Source organism: Rhamphochromis sp. 'chilingali' (genome assembly GCF_963969265.1).
Source record: "Rhamphochromis sp. 'chilingali' genome assembly, chromosome: 22".
In the NCBI taxonomy this organism is placed as follows: Eukaryota; Metazoa; Chordata; class Actinopteri; order Cichliformes; family Cichlidae; genus Rhamphochromis; species Rhamphochromis sp. 'chilingali'.
Genome location: NC_137950.1, coordinates 9,347,647 through 9,368,105, shown reverse-complemented (window position 1 = coordinate 9,368,105; position 20,459 = coordinate 9,347,647). Strand labels below are relative to the sequence as shown.

The 20,459-nt window shown below is 41.5% G+C and overlaps 1 protein-coding gene across 1 annotated transcript in view; it reads right to left on the bottom strand.

The window, feature by feature from the left end:
• Positions 1 to 20,459, bottom strand: part of shisa8b (shisa family member 8b) — a 48,025-nt gene that overhangs the window by 6,760 nt on the left and 20,806 nt on the right. The window contains exon 4 of the mRNA XM_080872347.1: positions 1,050 to 1,163. Within this exon, the coding sequence (XP_080728473.1) occupies positions 1,050 to 1,163 (114 nt within the window). The remainder of the gene's footprint in view (positions 1 to 1,049; positions 1,164 to 20,459) is intronic.

Sequence of the window (20,459 nt, the reverse complement as noted above, 5' to 3'; positions counted from 1 at the left end):
TGTCTGCACTGCTCCTGAGTCCAGTAATGGCGTGCTTTACACCACTGCATCCAATACTTGGCATTGCACTTGGTGACGTAAGTTGCTCGGCCACAAAAACCTCTTCCATGAAGCTCTCAACAAACTGTTCTTGAGCTTGGCCACATGAAGTTTGGAGGACCTTGGCGACTGACTATGAAGAAAGTTGGTGACTTCTGCCCACTATACTCCTCAGCATTCGCTGACACTGCTCTGTGATTTTACATGGCCTGTCACTTTATGACTGAATTGCTGTCATTCCCATTTGCTTCCACTTTATTATAATACCAATAACGATTTACTGTGGAATATTTAGTAGCAAAGAAATGTCATGACTGAATATTATTAGCTGAAATCCTATCATGGTACCATGCTGGAACTCACTGACCTCCTGGGAGCGATCGATTACTTGTTCGTAGAAGCAGTCAGCATGCCTAGGTGATTGATTTTATACACCTGTGCCCATTCAAGTCATTGGAAGACCTGAATTCAATGATTTGCATGGAAGACTTTATATGATTATAAAGTGAATCATGGAATAAAAAGATGTAAAGTACTGTGCAACTTTTTAGTGTACATGCAAGTAAGCTAGCTACACATTTTATGTTGAAATAAAAATAATCATATCTGTATTACCTGCACGCCATATATCATAGAGCTCTGTCCTTAGCAATGACTAGGTCTGTGGGGTCAGATCTTCCTAAAATATTCCTGTACAGTGAGGTTTCTTTGAATCAAATCACACAAAGGCCTTACTGCAATAGCTCATGCTTGTCTGCATGACGTGGTACCATGGGGAAGTAAATCTCCTGTGAAGTCCAGTTTACGTCAATCACTTAGTAACATTTAGATGATTAATGTTACTTAAATGGGATCATGGTGGGGGGCCTCTCTTTAAGATTAAATCTGCTTTCCACGAAGTAAAGGGACCCTTCATCATCTGACAGCTCCTGTACTCTTAACTTGTACTGTAAAGGTTGCAATGTCAGTTGAAATAAGCATCATTTAGCATGTATTTGTGTCAGACTTACCCACAGCTTTGAGGGAGGTGTATTTGTTCAGTCCCACTGCGCTGTGGTTGCTGTGAGGCTGTGGAATCCCTTGTCCAAATGGTCCATAAGCAGAGTTATTCAGCTGGTACTGTTCTGGTAAGAGATAGACAAAGAGTCAGTTGTAAGTACATGCATGCTTTACCTTTAAAAACAGTCTCACAACATATTCCTGTCTCGTTCGGACAACTGTAACTTCAGCTTTTTAGTGTTTTAAATTGATTGTAACTGTGGTGCAGTTACCAAATGCAGGCACTAAATACATTTACGAGTTATGGCTTTGGGCCATGTGACTTTTTTTTAACTGTGAAGTACAAATTTGCCGGGAGCAAGAATGGCCAACGCATCCTTACAACTTGAAGCACTGCCAGTGCAAAGTGCCTGTACTGTAGCACAGTACATGCGGCAACTTCTTTATTATTTCCCCACAGATTTGTTTAATAGTAATATAAAGTGAAATAATAAAGGTCTGCGTGTGTTGCCTGAAGGTTTTTACAGTTTCAGTTCAGATTATACTAATATTTCTAAACCAACATAATGAATTGTGGCTATAGGGACGCTCTGTGGTCTGCAGCAGTATATACCTTTGCCTCACCAGAGGCAATATTGCATAAAAGACACTGTACAGACCCACTGCATGTTCATCCAGTAAGCACTTCATTAAAGATGTTACACCATAAATGTACATTCAGAACACAGAAAGCTACATAATTGTGAAAAATGAAATAAAATCCATAAAATTTAATTTGTTGATTTGTGAATTTAAAACCTCATCAGATGCCAAAACAGCATTTTCAAGCTCTGGAAAGTTACTGTATTTTAAAATCTTTGATCATGAGAGTTGCAGGGTAGAAAGGAGAAATAGCTCTTTGTGTACACTGCAAAGGAATCTGTCTTTGGATGAACTCATTTGATTGACCAACGGAGGGCCTCGCTGGATGATACTGCAGCCTAAGGGTTATGACACACCCAGCCAAAGCAACAGGCCACAGCATGCTGCTGGGCTGTCATTAATCGCTGATGAATGTAACTTCATAATGGAGAGATTTCGCTCATTTAGAGGAGTTTATTATTGTTTTAGCCTCCAGCTTTTCTCACTTTTAACACATGCAATAGATTTCTATGGAACGCCAGGACTGCCATAATGAATTAATTAAATACACCATTAAATAATTAATTAAATGTGGCAATAATTAATTACAATTGGAATTAATTAATTAAATAAATAGTTATGACACATGTAATTAATTAATTATTGACACATTTAATTAATTATTTATGTATTTCACATTTTAATTAATTATTGACACATGTAATTAATTAATTATTGACACATTTAATTAATTATTTATGTATTTCACATTTTAATTAATTATTGACACATTTAATTAATTATTTAATGATATATTTATTTATTTCATTTTGGCAGTCATGGCGCCTGGCTCTCGTCATGAAATAATTTTATCTGTCAGCCTCACCCATCAAACTCAGGGGGCGGGGTTAACGCTGCCCATGCAGCTTCTCTAACATTTGATTGGTTGCCATGCAAAGTAAGTCAAAACAGGTCGATCCTAGAAAATCGATTGCTTGTGTAGACTTGGGGCAGCCAGTTATCCCAGAATGCAGATCAAATCACAAGCAGCAATGGTGGTGGTGTAGTTTTAAAATACCCCGTTTTTCTGTCACCAGCTACACTTTTAACAGTGTTTTAGCCGCGAATGTCGCGACGTATGTCTGGTCAGGTTGTCAACATAGAACATGTTTGCAAAAGTGCTCAGATGTTTTCAGAGATTTCACTAGCTCTGCTAACAGTTAGCATGCAGAGTGCACCGAGGGGGTTACGTTAACCGGTTTGTTTACATATTCCACTCTCCGTGTTCCACATGTTGCATTCGCAGATTCTCATTTTCACCGAACGATCGTCTCTTTCCGCCTGGTCTTGTGTCTCTGTGCTTCTGTAACATAAAGAACGAGCTGACATTTTTCTCACGAAACCAGCGATCAGCTCAACAGACCCTCAGTTTACCTGCATGCATCCTCCTCCTCATCTGTCAGCTGTTTAACACCTGCTGCTAATTCAAGAAACACGCCTAGTTACCTGGTGATAGTCACAGTTTAACTGGGCAGCCGGTGCTCGATATAACGCAATGTCAGCGCATTTTTCTGCACAAGATAAGTAAATATAGTGTTTTCCCCGAGCGCAGAGCTGCTGGAGCTTGTTTCCTTACAGAGCACTTTATAGGCGAACAGCTTTATCAGCGGCTGATGTCCAATCACCGGCACACAGCTTTCAAACCTCAGCTGAGTTTTAACTCTCAGTGGTTAAACGCTGGACTTCATTCACTCAGGTTCTGTCTGTCGGGTCACGTTTACTTCGCTGTTTTATTTACAACTGAGCAAATCGGTTTGGCTGAGGTTAAAGTTACGTTTCATAACTGCATAGTTTCACAGACGTTTAATGGTTCACTGGCACATGTGTTAGACTGAACTATCATCTAAATATCATCTGTTTTTTAATAGTTATTCAACTGTATTCTAAGCACCAGCTGTCTGTTAGAATGTGATTTTTTTTCTCTCTCTGTTGGCAGAGGTATAAAAATGCGCAGGAAAATCTGACATGCATGGCGAACTTCACCGACGATATTTAGGGAGGAATAAACACACATCAAACATAAATGAACCATTTGTCTGTCTCCATAATTGAGAGAATTTTCTCTTCTTATGTCAACACTCTCTCTCTTTTTTTTTTCTTTTTCGGTCATGTTATGTTTACCTGTCAAAGGCTTGTTACAAACTATGAAACACATTGTGCAGACTTCTGGATGTTAGAAGAAAACTAATGCTGCTCATGAATGAGACTAAAGGCAGGAAGGTGTCCTTTAAAACTAAACATGTTAATAGGACCTCCCTGTTTATATCATAGTTTATGATATAGCACGTGTATTTCAGTAATAGCCTGCTGAGGCCACTATACGTGCTGGCCTCATATCAAATGTGAAGGCAGACTGAGTCTATGTTTGACGTTTTTTATATCTAATCTTCCTTTTCAAACATTTAAACAGCAGCGAGTCTGCAGCTGAGGGAATACAAATTCAAATTGTCGGAACAGGTTTGCTCGTTTCTTGGATTCATTTGGTGATTTATTAAATGTATAACTGTTATTCTAATCTGCTGCTGAGTCTCTTACACTTTTCTTTATGCTGTATATTTTCACGTCTCTGGAATAGTTGGCAGTTAGATAGTCAGCTGGGAAACTTTGTGTTAACTCATGGAGCTGAGGATATCGTGGATATGCTGACCTCGCTGCGTGGTGTACAGAGCGAGGTCAGCATGATTAATATTCACAATAAAAATATTAGCCGAACATCATGAAGTCTGTATGTGTTTCATAGTGTCGAACAACCTTTGTACAGTTAAAGCCAGCAGTTACTACATGACGGAAACACCAACGTTATCTCTTTTATGTGTTTATACACAGGTCACGCTGATTACTGAACAAAAACCCAAAGATCAGATGTTAAACAGATTTATTTGCTCTCTCTCCTCCTTAAACATGTTTTTAATGTTAGTTATAATTCAGAATTGGCGACTGAAACACGTAGGACACATAAGAACATCAGGAAATAAAACATCGATAAATATAACCTCAGTAAAAGAAGTCAGCGGGGGTTACTACAGCTGTGTACCGGGGTCTGCGCTTTGTCGGTGGGATTGCTTGCGAGGCGAGCGGGTCTATCCCACGCTTTGCCGTGAGACTGGGCAGACATCTCCGAAATCATCGAAACACTTTTGCAAAGAGGCTGTATCTTGACAAACCGACCAGACACATGAAGATTAAACCACTACATTCTCGGCTAAAAAAATATTAAAACGGTATTTGGTAACACACAAACAGGGTTTTTCAAAGCTCAGGGGCCTGTTCTTCGTACCTCGCTAAGTAAGTTAGCTGGATTAGATTGTTGACGATTTCGCGTGATCTTGGATCGTTCGGTTCCCCGAAGCTCATCCGGGACTTGCTGTCATAGCAACAGAGCCGTAAGCGTAAACCTGCTCGGGAGCAGGTTTACTTTATGTAAACAGGATTAGATCGCGGCCACGCAGGTATGTCCGCTTCATTTATACGAAAGCAACAGCGATAAATAAATAACATCAATGTAACTGAAGATAATGCAGCACTTGATCCTTTTATTGATGTCACACAGATACATACAGGTCATTTCCTAAAAAAGGGAAATGTACTATTAACATTCTATTACATGTATGTGATTATTACAGATGTAATTCATATTTCAGAGTAGTAATTGTAAATTACTTCGTGTAATCAAGATGAGAGACCACGGCTATAAAAGCCAAGGTGGATTTGGGAAGCCTGTCGCAGCCATGTCCTGTCCGTTTACGCGAGCAACCCATTGCGGAAGGTGCAAGATTGATAAGGAGAGTCCTCAGAATTCAGCGTATATTGCGGGACAGACAGGATCCTTTAGCTCAGCGCGACAGTGTGCTCATTGAGAGATATCGATTTTCCCGTGAGGATATTATTTACTTAACCAACTTGTTGACGAGGGGGTGCAGGACCACCACCTGTCTTTTTTTGCTCTGCCCTTTTCTTGGTTGCTGTTATAAACAAACAAACAGATTATTTCAGGCTCTCTTTCCAAGAGACGAAAAGCAATATAAGTGATAAATATTACCATTCTATAGAATATTCTTATATTTCACTTTTACTTGTTCCCATGTTCTAGTGGGTCCTGTTGTGGCTCTAATGTGAAAGAGGATATAATATAACAATATAATATAATGTAATATAATATTGGATAATATAGTGTAATATAATAAATCTACCCTACCGCCTACTGGTGTTGGCCAGAGGGGCCGATGGCGCGATATGGCAGCCTCGCTTCTGTCAGTCTGCCCCAGGGCAGCTGTGGCTACAACCGTAGCTGCCTCCACCAGTGTGTGAATGTGAGAGTGAATGAATAGTGGCATTGTAAAGCGCTTTGGGTGCCTTGAAAAGCGCTATATAAATCCAATATATTATTATTATTATTATTAAATTACTTACGAGTTTAATTTGTCAGCAACTTTCTGCCAGCCCTCTCTCCTTGCTTTTGCAGCCTTTGCAGTGTTCCCTTGCGTTCTGATTAAACTCTGAAACTCCTGAAATCCCTCACTCAGGAGTTCTTGCTCTGCTGCCGAAAAATACCGAGCCGAGCGCATTCCTTCGACATTTTCGCCGACCAATCAGAGGGTTGCCGATCAATGTTTCTACTATCGATGCCCTTTTACGACACCCAGTGATCTCACATTACTGCGTCCAGCTGTACTAATCGTCAACGGAAGGTGTGTTCGGAGAACCGGATTAGCGAGCTCACGGTTAGCGCGATGGTTTGATCTTGGATGTAGTGAGCGACGTACGAAGAACGGGCCCCAGTTCTGTTAGCTTCCACATGCCGGTTGTTGTGTGCTAGAAACAATGGCCACCAGGCCAAAGCAATGGTTTTGACTCGATCAGCGTTAACCCCGCCCCCTGAGTTTGATGGGTGAGGCTGACAGATAAAATTATTTCATGATGAGAGCCAGGCGTCAGGACTGCCAAAATGAAATAAATAAATATATCATTAAATAATTAATTAAATGTGTCAATAATTAATGAAATGTGTCAATAATTAATTAAAATGTGAAATACATAAATAATTAATTAAATGTGTCAATAATTAATTAATTAAATGTGTCAATAATTAATTAAAATGTGAAATACATAAATAATTAATTAAATGTGTCAATAATTAATTAATTACATGTGTCATAACTATTTATTTAATTAATTAATTCCAATTTTAATTAATTATTGCCACATTTAATTAATTATTTAATGGTGTATTTAATTAATTCATTATGGCAGTCCTGGCGTTCCATAGATTTCCAAGTAATTGCTTTTTTCCTTGTTATAAAAAGCATTTTTCCTTATCCATTGTTGTATTTAATGTTAGATATCCATGCATCCATCCATCCACGCATCCATCCATCCATTTTTTTGGTTCTATGTTATGGGGCAACAGTCTAAGCAGCAATGTCCAGACCAGCATCTCCCTATGCCTCTTCCTCCACCATTTCCATGGTGTTCCTAAGCCAGCGGTCCCCAACCTTTTTTGCGCCACGGACCGGTTTATGTCCGACAATATTTTAAAGGACCGGCCTTTAAGGTGTCGCAGATAAATACAACAAAATAAAACCAGTACCAGTACCCTCCCAAAAAAAGATTTATTCATAACGCACAGGAAACCGAGTTAACGATTAAAAAATAACGATAAAAAGCGATTAAAAACCCTGAAAACCATAAAAGAGTGGTCTAATATTTATGCCACAAGCTTCTTTCTTTTTTTTTCTTTTTTTTACCAAAAGCAGCTGGTCAAGGTGTAACTTCTTAAGGGACATTTAATCAAATGTTAGGGTATGTATATATTTGAGTCTGCGTGTATACTTTGGACCCAGAATCCAAAATAAATTTAAAACTTATTGAGCTTTATATTTAAGATGTACCAGCCTGGAAAAAGAACAGTTTAAAAAAATCACCAAAATGATAAGTGATTTATTCTCATGATGAGTGTATGTAAACTTCAGAGGAGAACTGTAAGTGCAGGATTAACATGAGTTTAAAAAACAAACAAAAAAATATGCCCTTTTACTTTGAGACTGGTAACTTTGGGTGAAACAGTTCCATCCCTGACAGGCAGTCGGTCCAAAGCTAAATGAACCGAGGTTAATGAACAATGGAACAAACTAGGAGTAAAAGAGTAAATCCCTGGCTATTAGCAATAATGAAGTCCACTGATGCAGCCAGTGCACTTGATGTGAGCCCCAGGGATGGATGGATACACACGAATGTTCACTCTGACACACACATACCTAAACATCCTTCATGAGGTCATCTGAAAGAGAAAGACAAAATTGGTGGAATATAGTGCTTGTATAGTGTCACAGTGTTGGAAGCAGAAAACATGTGAGAGAGGTACAGATGTGTACACTGTATACCTTTTAAATGTTATTCACTAGTGAGAGAGACAGAGAGTATTACAGAAAATGGTAGGATGTACTAGTCGAATAAATTAGAACATTTTTCAGAAACAGCGGGATGGAGAAATGTCAAGAGTTAGCCATTATGGTAACAACATTAACACAACTCTGAGACTACACACACACACACAAGTAAATAACCTAGTGGTACTGATGTTCCAGCATTTGCCAGATTAGTGGGGGGAAAAGTCCTTTTTATGCCATCATCGTCCTTATCATCATTATCAATACCTCCATCTTCCTGTCATGAAGCTATTGGACCAATAAATAACCAAGCGATCACAACACACTGGCTATTAATTCAACACTTGATTAACATTTGGTTGTAAAATGGTTTTGATCAGACAGCCACCCAACCTCCAACGGTGAGCCTATTTATAGGATCCACTAAATGTGTGCAATGCTAGCTTCCTTATTCCAAGTCACTGTGATGGACCTGTGATGTGTTGTACAGATGTGAGACTAGCCAATGATCATCCAGTGAACATTTATCCCAAAAGCAGAAGTATTTCCAGTAAAAGAATGCATCTGGCACGGATAAAATTGCCTTCTGTTGTGTGCTACATGTGAGAACAGGCAACTTTAGACAATGTCTCGACCTGATTCTCCAAACATTGTGCATAGTTCTTGTGTAGAAATGGCTTCTGTTTGCCATGATTTCCAGATATGCTTCCACAGGTTTTTTTTTTTTTTTTTTTTTTTTAAATGACATCAGAAACAGCAGTATGCGACATTACGTGATGGCAGAGCTTCAGTTCATCCTTTGTCATTTTTTTTTTTTTTTTTTTTTTTTTATAAATAGGACAGGGGGAATGAATGAGAGAAAGAGGGGGAGAGGAAGAAAGAAAACCAAAGGGGAGAAGAGACGGTGAGAGGGGGGGGAAGAGAGAGAGAAAAAAAAAAAAAAAGAACTCCTGGGTCACCTGTATGGAGAAAAAAACAAACAAACAAAAAAAACAAACAGAGGAGACAGCAAACAACAAAGAGCAACATAATAATAGAGAAAACAAAGCACCATCACAATAAACTAGCTAGTCATAGATATCAATATTTACTAAATAATAAACGATATTGTGCAGCACGCAAGATAGACAGCGCACAGTGTGCTTTGAGGCAGCAGCCAAGAAAGCTTTAGTCCGCGTCTGTGAATACCCATGTGTGCATACCTGTGTGGATCAGCATGCTTGCATTCCAAAGGTTTCTCCATGTAATGATCTGCTAGGGAGTGTGGGGGGGCCACAGCCCCGTCCTCCAGGGTGTGAAGCGGGTATGGAGGAGATCAAAACTCCAGACATCCAGAGGCCCCCAGAACACAAGAGACCATGGAAGACCAACAGAGGGGCAGCCGCGCCACTGTTCCAGTAAGAGCTGAGGAGAGTCCCAGATGAGGGCTCGCCCAGCAGCCGCGGAGCAGAAGTCAGGGGGAGTTGCAGTGACGCGCCCGTGAGCTCCGCCGGCCCCCAGCTGCGCCTGAGTGACCGAGCCCCAGGCCGAGAGGCCGGGGGCACCCCACCTCCAAAGGGGCCCGAGCGAGCCCCAGGCCCCAGGCCCCGACAAGCGGCCGCCAAGGAGTGAGCCGGTGTGTACCCGGACGCCCACCCCCAGACACAAAGAACCACCAACACACCGACACCTGAGGGAGTCCGCCACCGGCAGGGGAAGTGGTGGTGGGTGGAGATAGGCCTCCAAACCTTGGAGGGCCTGAGGTGTCCCCAGAGAGGTGGCGTCTGATACCCAACCTGACATATAGACACAGACATACAGGCACACACAGACACAAACATCCATTCCCACCCTCATGCTCTCATATGCACTCACTCCACACTCAACCAACGTGGAGACAGACATAAAGAGACGCTGTACACACAATCACACTCCCCAAGCGTACTCTACAAACCGGGTCTAGGTACCCTTGCCCCTGGAGGGGGGAATTGCACCCAGACCCAGGTGGTGTTACCCTTTTCCCTGCGGTGGGGAGAGGCAGACCACCCCGACTCCGCAGCAGCAGGGAGGCCCCACACCCCAGACCGCAGTCGGACGGCCAACTCCTCCTACTAGCCCTCCCGCTCCAGCAGGCCGCAGAGAATGGGAGTGGGAGAAGACTCCAAACCTCCCTCCACCCGCTCATTGTAGTGTTGATGCATATGTGTTCTAAGGTGTAATTAAAACCCAGGAGGGCATGGAGCTACCTGCCAAGGAGCAGCAGGTAAGCGCATAGTCCCTCCTGCTAGCCCTCAATGACTAAGTGTATTTAAAATTGAGAGGTGGGCAACGACGTCAGGGGTGGGGTGTACACCCTGATGGTAATTTGGACTCCGTGATTGTGCCCACCCCCAAGATCCTATATGTATGTGTAATGAGAGTGTGAATAATGTGAATGTCTAAGTTGTGGGATAAAATTGAGGCAGAGGCAGCCAGAAGGGGACAGAGGGGGGGGGGGTAGCCTCCTCTGCACCCTGGTGACATACCCCCACTCCAAGGCCCTGCATGTGTGGGTGGTTGTGGAGGAGCAGGAAGAGGGAGGCAGCTGGAGATGGGGAGGGAAGGAAGGGAGGGGCAGGTAACCCCTCCCTGGGGCCAGCTCCCCCGCTGACCCCAGTAGGCACTCCCACCCTCTGCGACCCGCCAGGGAAGGGGGGCCCAGGCCCATCAGACCGGGGCCCAGTGCAGTAGCGCCCTCCGGCTCCACCGAGCCCTGGACAGTCCACCCAACCCCACCACAGAGAAAACTGCACCCACCCCACCATCCACACATCTTCCAGACTACATAAGACGGTAAACGCCCAGGCTGAGATCTTCCTCCACCTCTCCTGTATCTCCCCCTCCTGCAGAGGGAGCTCCTGAAGAGAAGAAAGCTCCTGCAAGATGTGACCATCCCCCCCACCAGTTGAAGAGCCCCCCAGGCGGCTCGACGCACCGCCGGCACCCTGCTCCAGAGCCGGGCCCCCATGCACCCACCCGCCAACAACCCCGGCAGCACACCAACCAGGACCCAAGCCCCCGAGGCCCGGCCCGGGCCCCAGCCCAGAGACGGAGCGCCCCCAGAACCTCACGCCCATCCCGGACCCACCCAGGGGCAGCCAGGTTGCCAGGTCAGTAACCCACGTCCGTCAGCACAGACCCTCCCCTAGCCCCGCTGCACGCAGCCGCGAGGAAACAGTCACCTGAGAGCCAACAGAGCCCCCAACCGGACGTGACCGCTACCCCGGGTTGAGCCCCCCAAGGAAGATGCCTCCCGGGAACCCCCCGACGCCCTAAGCCTGTCCCTACCCCCTCACCAATCACAACAGTGAAGGCGGGACCAAACTATGACCCCCCACCCCCACTAGGTGATGGAGCTGATAAAAGGGGCCCAGAGCAATTGATCTAATGTGGTGGCAGAGGCTGTGTCAAGACTAATGTAATCTAATAGATAATTTCTATATTGGTTAGAATTAAGATTATTTTTATTTTTCCAGTTCATGAGGACTGTTTTCTTGGCTATGCATAGGGCAGTGAAGATCATATGGGCTATATTCTTTTCTGAAGTGACATTATCTAAGCTGCCCAGTAGACACACTAAGGGGGAAGTTGGGATGTTACATTTCAGACACTTTGATAAGTCTTCACATATCTCGCGCCAAAACTTTTGCACTGGTGGACAGAACCAAAGAGCGTGGATGTAATTGTCTGGTGTATTGCCTTGACAGTGTGAGCAGTTGTTGGAAGATGTAAAGCCCATCTTGAACATCCGATGACCTGTATAGTGCACTCTATGAAGTATTTTGTATTGTATTAATTGCAGACTGGGATTTTTAATTAATTTAAAAGTTTTTAAGCAAATCTGAGACCAGAAGTTTTGGTCTAGGTTGACTGATAAATCTGCTTCCCACTTTGCAGTAGGAAGGGATATTGATTCATCTAATTTAGAAAGTGTTCTGTATATTTTAGATAATAATTTGGGGGATTTAAGAGTAAGAAAATGTGCCGCACTTAGTGGTGTTTGTAATTCAACTTGACTGAGGTTAAATTTCTTTTTTACTATGGATTTAATTTGTTGATATTCTAAAAACCTTGTCTTGTTGATCCCATATTGTTCAACTAGTCTGTCAAATGGAATAAATTCTGTTCCCTCTAATATATGTTCTAAGTATTTAATTCCTTTACAACTCCATTCTGGGAAATTAATCATATTATTGTTTTGTAATATGTCAGGGTTGTTCCAGATAGGTGTACGTTTGCATGGGATTAATGAAGACTCCGTTATTTTTAGAAACTCCCACCATGCTGTTAGAGAAAAGCTGATGTTGATACTTTTAAAGCATTCATGTCTTTTGATGTTTGAGCTAATAAATGGTAGGTCTGAAATCTCTAGATCCTTGCATAGTGCCTGTTCAACATCTAGCCAGGGCTCAACTAAGAAGGTATGTTTTAACCATTCTGAGATGAACTGAAGCCTGTTGGCTAAGAAGTATTGGTGAAAATTAGGCAGATCTAATCCTCCTCTATCCTTGGTTCTTTGTAGCGTTTTTAAGCTAATACGCGGGGGTTTATCTTTCCAAAGGAATTTGGAAATATATGAATCCAGAGATCTGAACCAATCTTGTGATGGTTTGTTAGGGATCATCAAAAATAAGTAATTTATTTTTGGCAAGATCATCATTTTTATAGTGGCGACCCTTCCCATGAGTGATATGGGTAAAGATTTCCATCTAGTCAGATCGCCTTCTACTTTCTTTAGAAGTGGGATGTGGTTTAGTTTAGTTAAGTCTGAAAGCTTAGGAGAGACATTAATACCTAAATATTTAATATTTCCGGATTGCAGTGGGGCAGAGGAAGAATTATGGAAGGAGCAGTTAATGGGGAGAACTGTAGATTTTGGCCAATTAATTGAATAATCTGAAATTCTTGAAAACCAGTTTATTAAAGTAATTACCTCAGAGAGGTTGGTTTGTGTGTTTTGCAGAAAAAGCAACACATCATCCGCATAGAGACTGATTTTATGTTCTATGTTCTTACATTTTATGCCCTTAATTGTTGTAGCCTGTCTAAATGCTGCTGCTAGAGGTTCGATAAAAATTGCAAAAAGTGAAGGGGAGAGTGGGCATCCCTGTCTGGTGCCCCTCAGGAGACAGAAGCTGGAGGATGTCTGGTCATTTGTTCTGATACGAGCTGTTGGGGAATTGTATAATATTCTTATCCAGTTTATGAAAGAGTTTCCAAAACCAAATTTGTGTAAAGTTGCGAATAAAAATTTCCAATTAACTCTGTCAAATGCTTTTTCTGCATCTAGAGATAATATTATGGTTTCGATGTTTTTATCGTATGAGTAGTCTATTAAATTAAGTAATCTACGAGTGTTTGTTGAGGAGTGCCGACCTTTTATGAAACCAGTTTGGTCAGGATGAATTAAGAGGGGGGTCATTTTCTCTAATCTCTTTGAGAGAGCTTTGCAGATTATTTTAAGGTCTACATTTAAAAGAGAAATTGGACGATAGCTTGAGGGAAATAAAGGGTCTTTGCCTGGTTTTAGCAGGAGACTAATGTTGGCAGAATTCATATTTGGTGGTAGTCTGCCCTTTTCCTCGATTTCCTGCAACATGCTGTGGAATACTGGTGCCAAAATTGTCCAGAATTCTTTGTAGAATTCTGCAGGGAAGCCGTCTGGACCTGGAGCCTTATTATTGGGCATACTTATCAGGGCTTCCTGGAGTTCACTTGGCGTCAGTGGCGAATCCAGTTCCATTGCTTGACTGTCTAGTAATTTTGGAAGAGTTACGTTGTCAAGAAACAGATCAATTTCATTTTTAGATGGATTTATTTGTGGTGAGTATAAAGTTTCATAGAAATCCCTAAAAATGTTGTTTATTCTTCCAGGATCATATATTGTGTTCCCCGATAAATCTTTAGCAGCACATATAGTTATTTTTTCTTTATTTATTTTTAGCTGGTTAGCTAGAAATCGACCTGATTTGTTACTGTGTTCAAAATTCTGCAAGCGAAGTCTTTGTATAAGGAATTGTGTTTTTTTGTTAATAGTTTCATTTAATTCTAGTTTTGTTTTGCATATTTTGTTCAATGTTTCCTGATCTTGGTGGGACGCGTAGGCTTCTTCTAGTGATTTGATGTTTTTTTCTAATTCCTGAATATTTTTGTTTTCTTCTTTCTTTTTGTGTGATGAGAAAGAAATTATTTTACCTCTCATCACAGCTTTCCCTGCTTCCCATAGAACAGAAGCAGATATTCCGGGAGTGTCATTAAAGTCTAAATATGAAGTCCATTCCTTTTTAAAGTATTTAATAAAGTCTTCATCTTTAAGTAGTGATATATTAAATCTCCAGTTTTTACTTGGCGTAGTATTGTTCTTGTGCATTAGTGTTAAAGATACAGGAGCATGATCGCTGACAGCTATAGGATGAATCTCAGTGTCTGAAATGTCACACAGCAGTGAGCTGCTGACCAAAAAATAATCCAGACGAGAGTAAGAGTGATGAACATGCGAGAAAAAAGTATATTCCTTACTGGTGGGGTGAAGAGAGCGCCATGCATCGCAAAGACCAAAGTCGCTCATATACTGTTTGATTATATTTGTGGACTGCCAATTACGCTGAGTTCCTGTTGTGTTGAGCCTATCCATTTCTTCATTTAGTCCAAGGTTGAGGTCACCGCCAAGAATGAGTGTGCAATCAAGGTGTTCAGAGAGTGCACTAAAAAAACCGTGGAAGAATGAGGGTTCATCAACATTTGGACCATATATACTAGCAATACATAGTTTTTTGTTCAATATTGATAGTTTAATAATTAGAAATCTACCCTCTGGATCTATAACTGTATCGAGTACTGTAAAATTAACATTTTTATGTATTAAAATTGCTACTCCCCGTTGTCTAGAATTATAACCGGCTGCAAACACGTTAGGAAACTCAGGTGTTTTAAGTTCATTTAAACCTGTGACAGGTTTGTGAGTTTCTTGTAATAAAACAACATCTGCCTGTAGTTTTTTAAGCTGGTTAAATATTTTTAACCTCTTTCCTCTGGTGCCAGCTCCATTTACATTCCATGTGACAAACCTCAGCATGCCCTTAATTGCGCGTGTATGTCTAATGATGTATGCTGGGTGTTTCGTTTAGACAGGTGGAGAGAATATGGAAACATCCCTTGTTTGTAAATAGAAAGAGAAAAAGAAGTGTGGTGAGAGACTCCATAAGTCTGACTATGTGTGTGAATATTCACTAATATGAACAAGCGTGGCTTGCTTATGTGTCCTGCAAGTCTGTGCGTGCTGTGAGGCTGTTGTGAATGTGCTGCCGTTGAGCTGATGTGTTTGCGTGATCGTGTTGTGAAAATATGGAGAAATAGAGGGTGTTGTTTGTAGGTGAGTGGGGAAGTAGGTGACCACAGCAGTGAAAGACAAGAGAAAGAAAGAAACCACATGAACTGTGAGCGACAACAAAAAAAAGAAAAAAAGAAACGAAACGGAAACATTCCAATTAAAGCAATGACGGAGGGTGACGGTGTTATATCTGCTATGACATCATATCGATATTACTAGCTTAAACTCATGTTAAAGGAGAGAGTGTGAATGAATAAGAAAAGAGTGTAGCGGGTTCTTATCTGGAGTGCAGTTAATATAACCACGGTGTGGTGCCGAGGTCGCGGTAAAGCTGTCCGTCCACGTAGAGCCGGTCCACGGCGATGACAGCACGGGAGCCTTTCTGGATGAAGCTACGTCGAACTGGGAACAGGACCTTGCGTCGTTCCAGGATCTCTTTGGGGAACTGGTCGTTCACGCTGAAGTCCGTTCCTTTCAGCTCTCTGCCGCGACTCTTCACCTGTTCCTTCTGTTTGAATTGACTGAATTTGGCCACAATAGGCCGTGGTCTCCCGGTCCGCGACCGCGCGCCCCCCAAGCGATGTACTCTATCGAAGTCGATGTTCTTTACGGTGTCCTCCGGCAGCTTCAGGTGGATTTTAATGAAGTTTTTGGATTTTTTGCCTTCTGTTGTGTGCTACATGTGAGAACAGGCAACTTTAGACAATGTCTCGACCTGATTCTCCAAACATTGTGCATAGTTCTTGTGTAGAAATGGCTTCTGTTTGCCATGATTTCCAGATATGCTTCCACAGGTTTGATTCATTTCGATCTAAACCTAATGAATCGGTTTAGAGAAGGGAAGTAACATTATTGTGTTACAAATCGATGGTAAATGTGTAAAGAGTCAGATGTGAGACTGTAGTTCCTGGTGTGGCCATGGCTCTGAAACCAAGTCCATCCCCATGCCCAACTTAACAGTAGAAATGAACATGTGTACAGCCTGGCACAATTTTTTTGTCTTTAAAGCAGTGGCATAGGGTGAGTTTATAGAAAGGCAAGCAGGAACTCATTTGAAACTTCTCAGCTTGCCTGTTTTATGAAAGTAGAGATGTATACCGCTCCATTATCCAGACTTTCCTCACTAACATGCCTAAGAGGTTATTAAAAAACGTTTTCAGACTACGCTCTAATAGCTCTACATCACACATTGCCAAGGTGGTTATTAAAAGAAAATGTGTATGTTAGGATGACGGAGGGCTTGTTTACTTGTTAATGAAAGCTTTATTTCCACACAACACAGCTCGTAAATAATCTCAGTGAAAACAGAGCTTGTCTCTGCAGCTTGTCTTGAATGATAAACATTATAAGTTTAGTCAAGCCTGCTTCCAGAGGCAATAGCCAACGATGGCAAGAAGATGGGAAACTTGTCTCGCAGGCAGTGAGAGAAGCTCATGAGACACATGGCTGTTTGAGATGCAAGGAGAGAGATTACTTCATGTTTGTTTTAATTGATGTCTGTATTTAGATTACACTGGGCAAGCAGTGCTGTTTGCCTTGCTTGCCATAACAGAACAACACTGCTCTAAGAACTGATGCTCTCTTTCACAACAACTCGAGTTGGTGGATTTTTTTTAACTTACCCGCTGGGTTTTGTGAAGGTTTAACTTTAGGGCCGGGGTCACTTTGACACACAATAGTGCCAAGACAGGCAACTGTAGCCAGCAGTGTGTCTCTGTACTGGACTTCTCTACAGTCCACATTTGTAGTATTGGTGCCATTTAATGAAATGATCTGTCAAATAATAAGCCTGCTGTGTGGTAGCACATCCAAGATGTCTTAAATAAAGATTATTGTTTTGTTATTTAGCATGAACTACTACCTCTGCTTCTACAGAGCAGCACCTCAGTTCTACTTACCCTGTTAATTCCTATTGGTTTAAGGGGTTTACTTATTTCTACACAGGACTACATAGAACCTTGTGAAAATTGTCTTTTACACATGACTTTAGAGGCATTATGTTAACTGTTGTCTGTATTTTTGCTTACAGAGATTTGCAATTTGGAACATTTTAGAACCCAAAAAACCTAGAGGGCAAAAAACATAGCGTTGGTGGCAAATGTTTGTTAGATTTTTCCCAACCTATTGGAGATTTAGATTTGAGGGGTTTCAGCTAATCTTTTTTTTTAAAAAAAACCTTTGGAGCATTTGAGAGTAACTTCAGTAAACTGTGCTGAGGAGAACAGCACATTGATTTAAATGGTAAAATAACTGGTGCTGGTAATTGGCCATCATTTTAGGTTCAGATGACGTCTCGTCTGATTTAAATAACCGAGACATTGATTATTAATAACACAGACTTTTTCTGATTTGCAGCTTTTTATGATGAAAAGGACGATATGTTTTTCTCGCAACATGAAAAATACTAGGTTATCAATAAATTAACAAGCAAGGGCTCATAGTTTGCCAGATATCTTCACTTTCCAGAGTGTCTAGCTATTTAGCAGAGTTTTAGAAGGCTAATGATGCAGCAACAGGAGCTTCAAATTCATTTTCAGGTCACAAACTTAAAAGCAGTTAGAGTTTTCAAGAAGTTTAAGTGCTTTTTAATGCAAAGGGATTCACACTTCTTCAGTTTCTCTCACTCTCCCTCCCTCAATAACTTCCACACACACATTCACACGCACCAATCATCTTCCTGCTGTTTGCACCAGCCTGCAATTGTGAGTGCTCGAGACCATGAAACATTGTTTCTGTGCATTGAGCGTGTTTGTGCATCTCTGAGTGTGCGTTGGCATGATACAAATGATACATAAAAGGAGTCTTATGTGCCGTGGGGAAAGAGATAAAGGAGAGAGTGCACTGCATGGCGTCTCTCATCTCCAAGATAACACAGGAGCATCTTTGTGTGTCCGTGAACAACAAAACTGCAGTGGCAAGAATAAGGAGACATAAGTGCTGGGAATAAAGCGAGTAAGGAGGGTGGGTACAATGTCTAATAACGGTACGATCCAACGTGAAAGTCCGTGTGCATCATCACTGAGTGTAGTAGAGGCAGTGTGAACAAACACAACCTTCTCCCACATCCACTTACTTTATAACCCTCGCTCTGTGCGACTGGCTGAGTCAGGCGTACACGTGCCTTTTGTGAGAATAATAACCATGACAAAAACACGGGAGTACAGATTCGTACTAAGATCATTAAGTAGTTTGCCTCTAATTGACCCCAGGGAAGAGTTGAGAGGGCAGGAAAACATTTTGGATGACACAAGCACTCAGAGTCACTCTTCTGACAGCTGGGGTAACAGGGAAAAAAGAGATGTGGGAGGAGAAGAGGTGAAATTTGTGTTTGGAGTGATTTGTTACTGGGTCACCCTACTTCTGCAGTCGACTTTGATAAATAGGTCATCGCTTTTTGCTTCAAGCTTTCTATCTGCAATGACTCATATTTGTTAGAGACCAAATATTTGCCTCCTGTCTCCAGTTAACATCACGGATGGTTCATGTACATCTCAAAGTATGTGACTTTAAAGGCTTGTGACTTCTTGACGTTTCTAACCTATAAAGTCAGAGTGAAGCAGGATTCAGAGCTTCTGTAGTGTGACATATTTCCAGATGAAATGTAACGTGGGCGCATGGATTTAAACACAGGTCTGACGACAAAAGCTAACACATACTGGTTACGCTGCCAGAACCACATTTAAAAATATTTATATATTAAAATATGCTTGCTGAAAGTTATTGGTTTGCTTGCTACCCAAGAGCTTAATGGCCAAGTGCACTTTTACCACAATCAGAATCAGCTTGATTGGCAAAGTATGTGGACACACGTATGGAATTGGGCTCCGGACATCTTTGCAATGGTGCAAAGAAGTTGGAATAAATGATGGAGTCAGTAAACGATGGATAAGATATTTTAGAGACAATGGACAGATGGCAACAGCCAGGATAACAAACTTAAGGCTTTTTATGTGGGAATCCAAAATTCAATGACTGACATCAGGGTGGCAATATGTGACTCTTACATCAGTGGTCCCCAACCCGGCCACAGACCGGTACCGGTCCATGAGTCGTTTGGTAACGGGCCACGAGATTTGAGACTCGGGTGTTAAATTCATGGTTTTTATCGGTTTTTAGCGTTATTTTTTTTAATCGTTTTTATCGTTAAATCGGTTACCCTGGGTCTTTTCCCGTGTGTTATGAATAAATCTTCTTTTTTTTTGGTACTGGTGGTGGTTTTATTTTGTTGTATTTATCCGTAACACCTCAAAGGCCGGTCCATGAAAATATTGTCGGACATAAACCTGTCTATGGGGGAAAAAGGCTGGGGACCGCTGTTTTAGATAGAATCTGTGGCTTGTGTACTACAGCAACAGGCTGTAAAGAAGAAGGAGCACAAAACCACAGATCTGCAGAACATCTCGTTATGGTGCTCAGTGGAACCAAGTGGATACTTCAAACTTTTTTAACAGCGTCCTATAGGCCAGGTCCAACAGCAGCAACAATCCCAAAGGTATTTTCTGCCTGGTATAGGTTACACAGCAAAAGAGTGCTGTGTAACCTATATTTAGATTAGTTTTCATGTTACCTAATAAGCTATAGTTTAGGATCTATCTGCACTCTCGCATAAAAGGATAAAGTCCACAATCTTTTTTAAGTGAATGTCAGCACAAGAGAAAATGGCAGCAGTCCTCTCAACAACCCTGCAATTAGTTCAAATGTGTTCAATTACTCTGTGTGTAATGAGTTTTACTTTTTTCCAAAGCCACCTCTGCTTTCTTGTCTACAGTGGAAAAACCAATAATGTTCATCTGTTTCCTACCCCAGCAATCTATGCAGTGCTCCACTTTGTCCTGTGGCTCAATAACGGAACAGTTTGGATGGTGAATACATGTACATACATTGTCTGTCAGTTTAGATTCAGTACAAATAGCCTGAAAAGTAAAAAAATAAAAAAAATAAAAAAATAAATCCTTGAAATAGATGCAGATGAAGAGCTCAGAAACGAGCGAAGAGCAAATGAATAT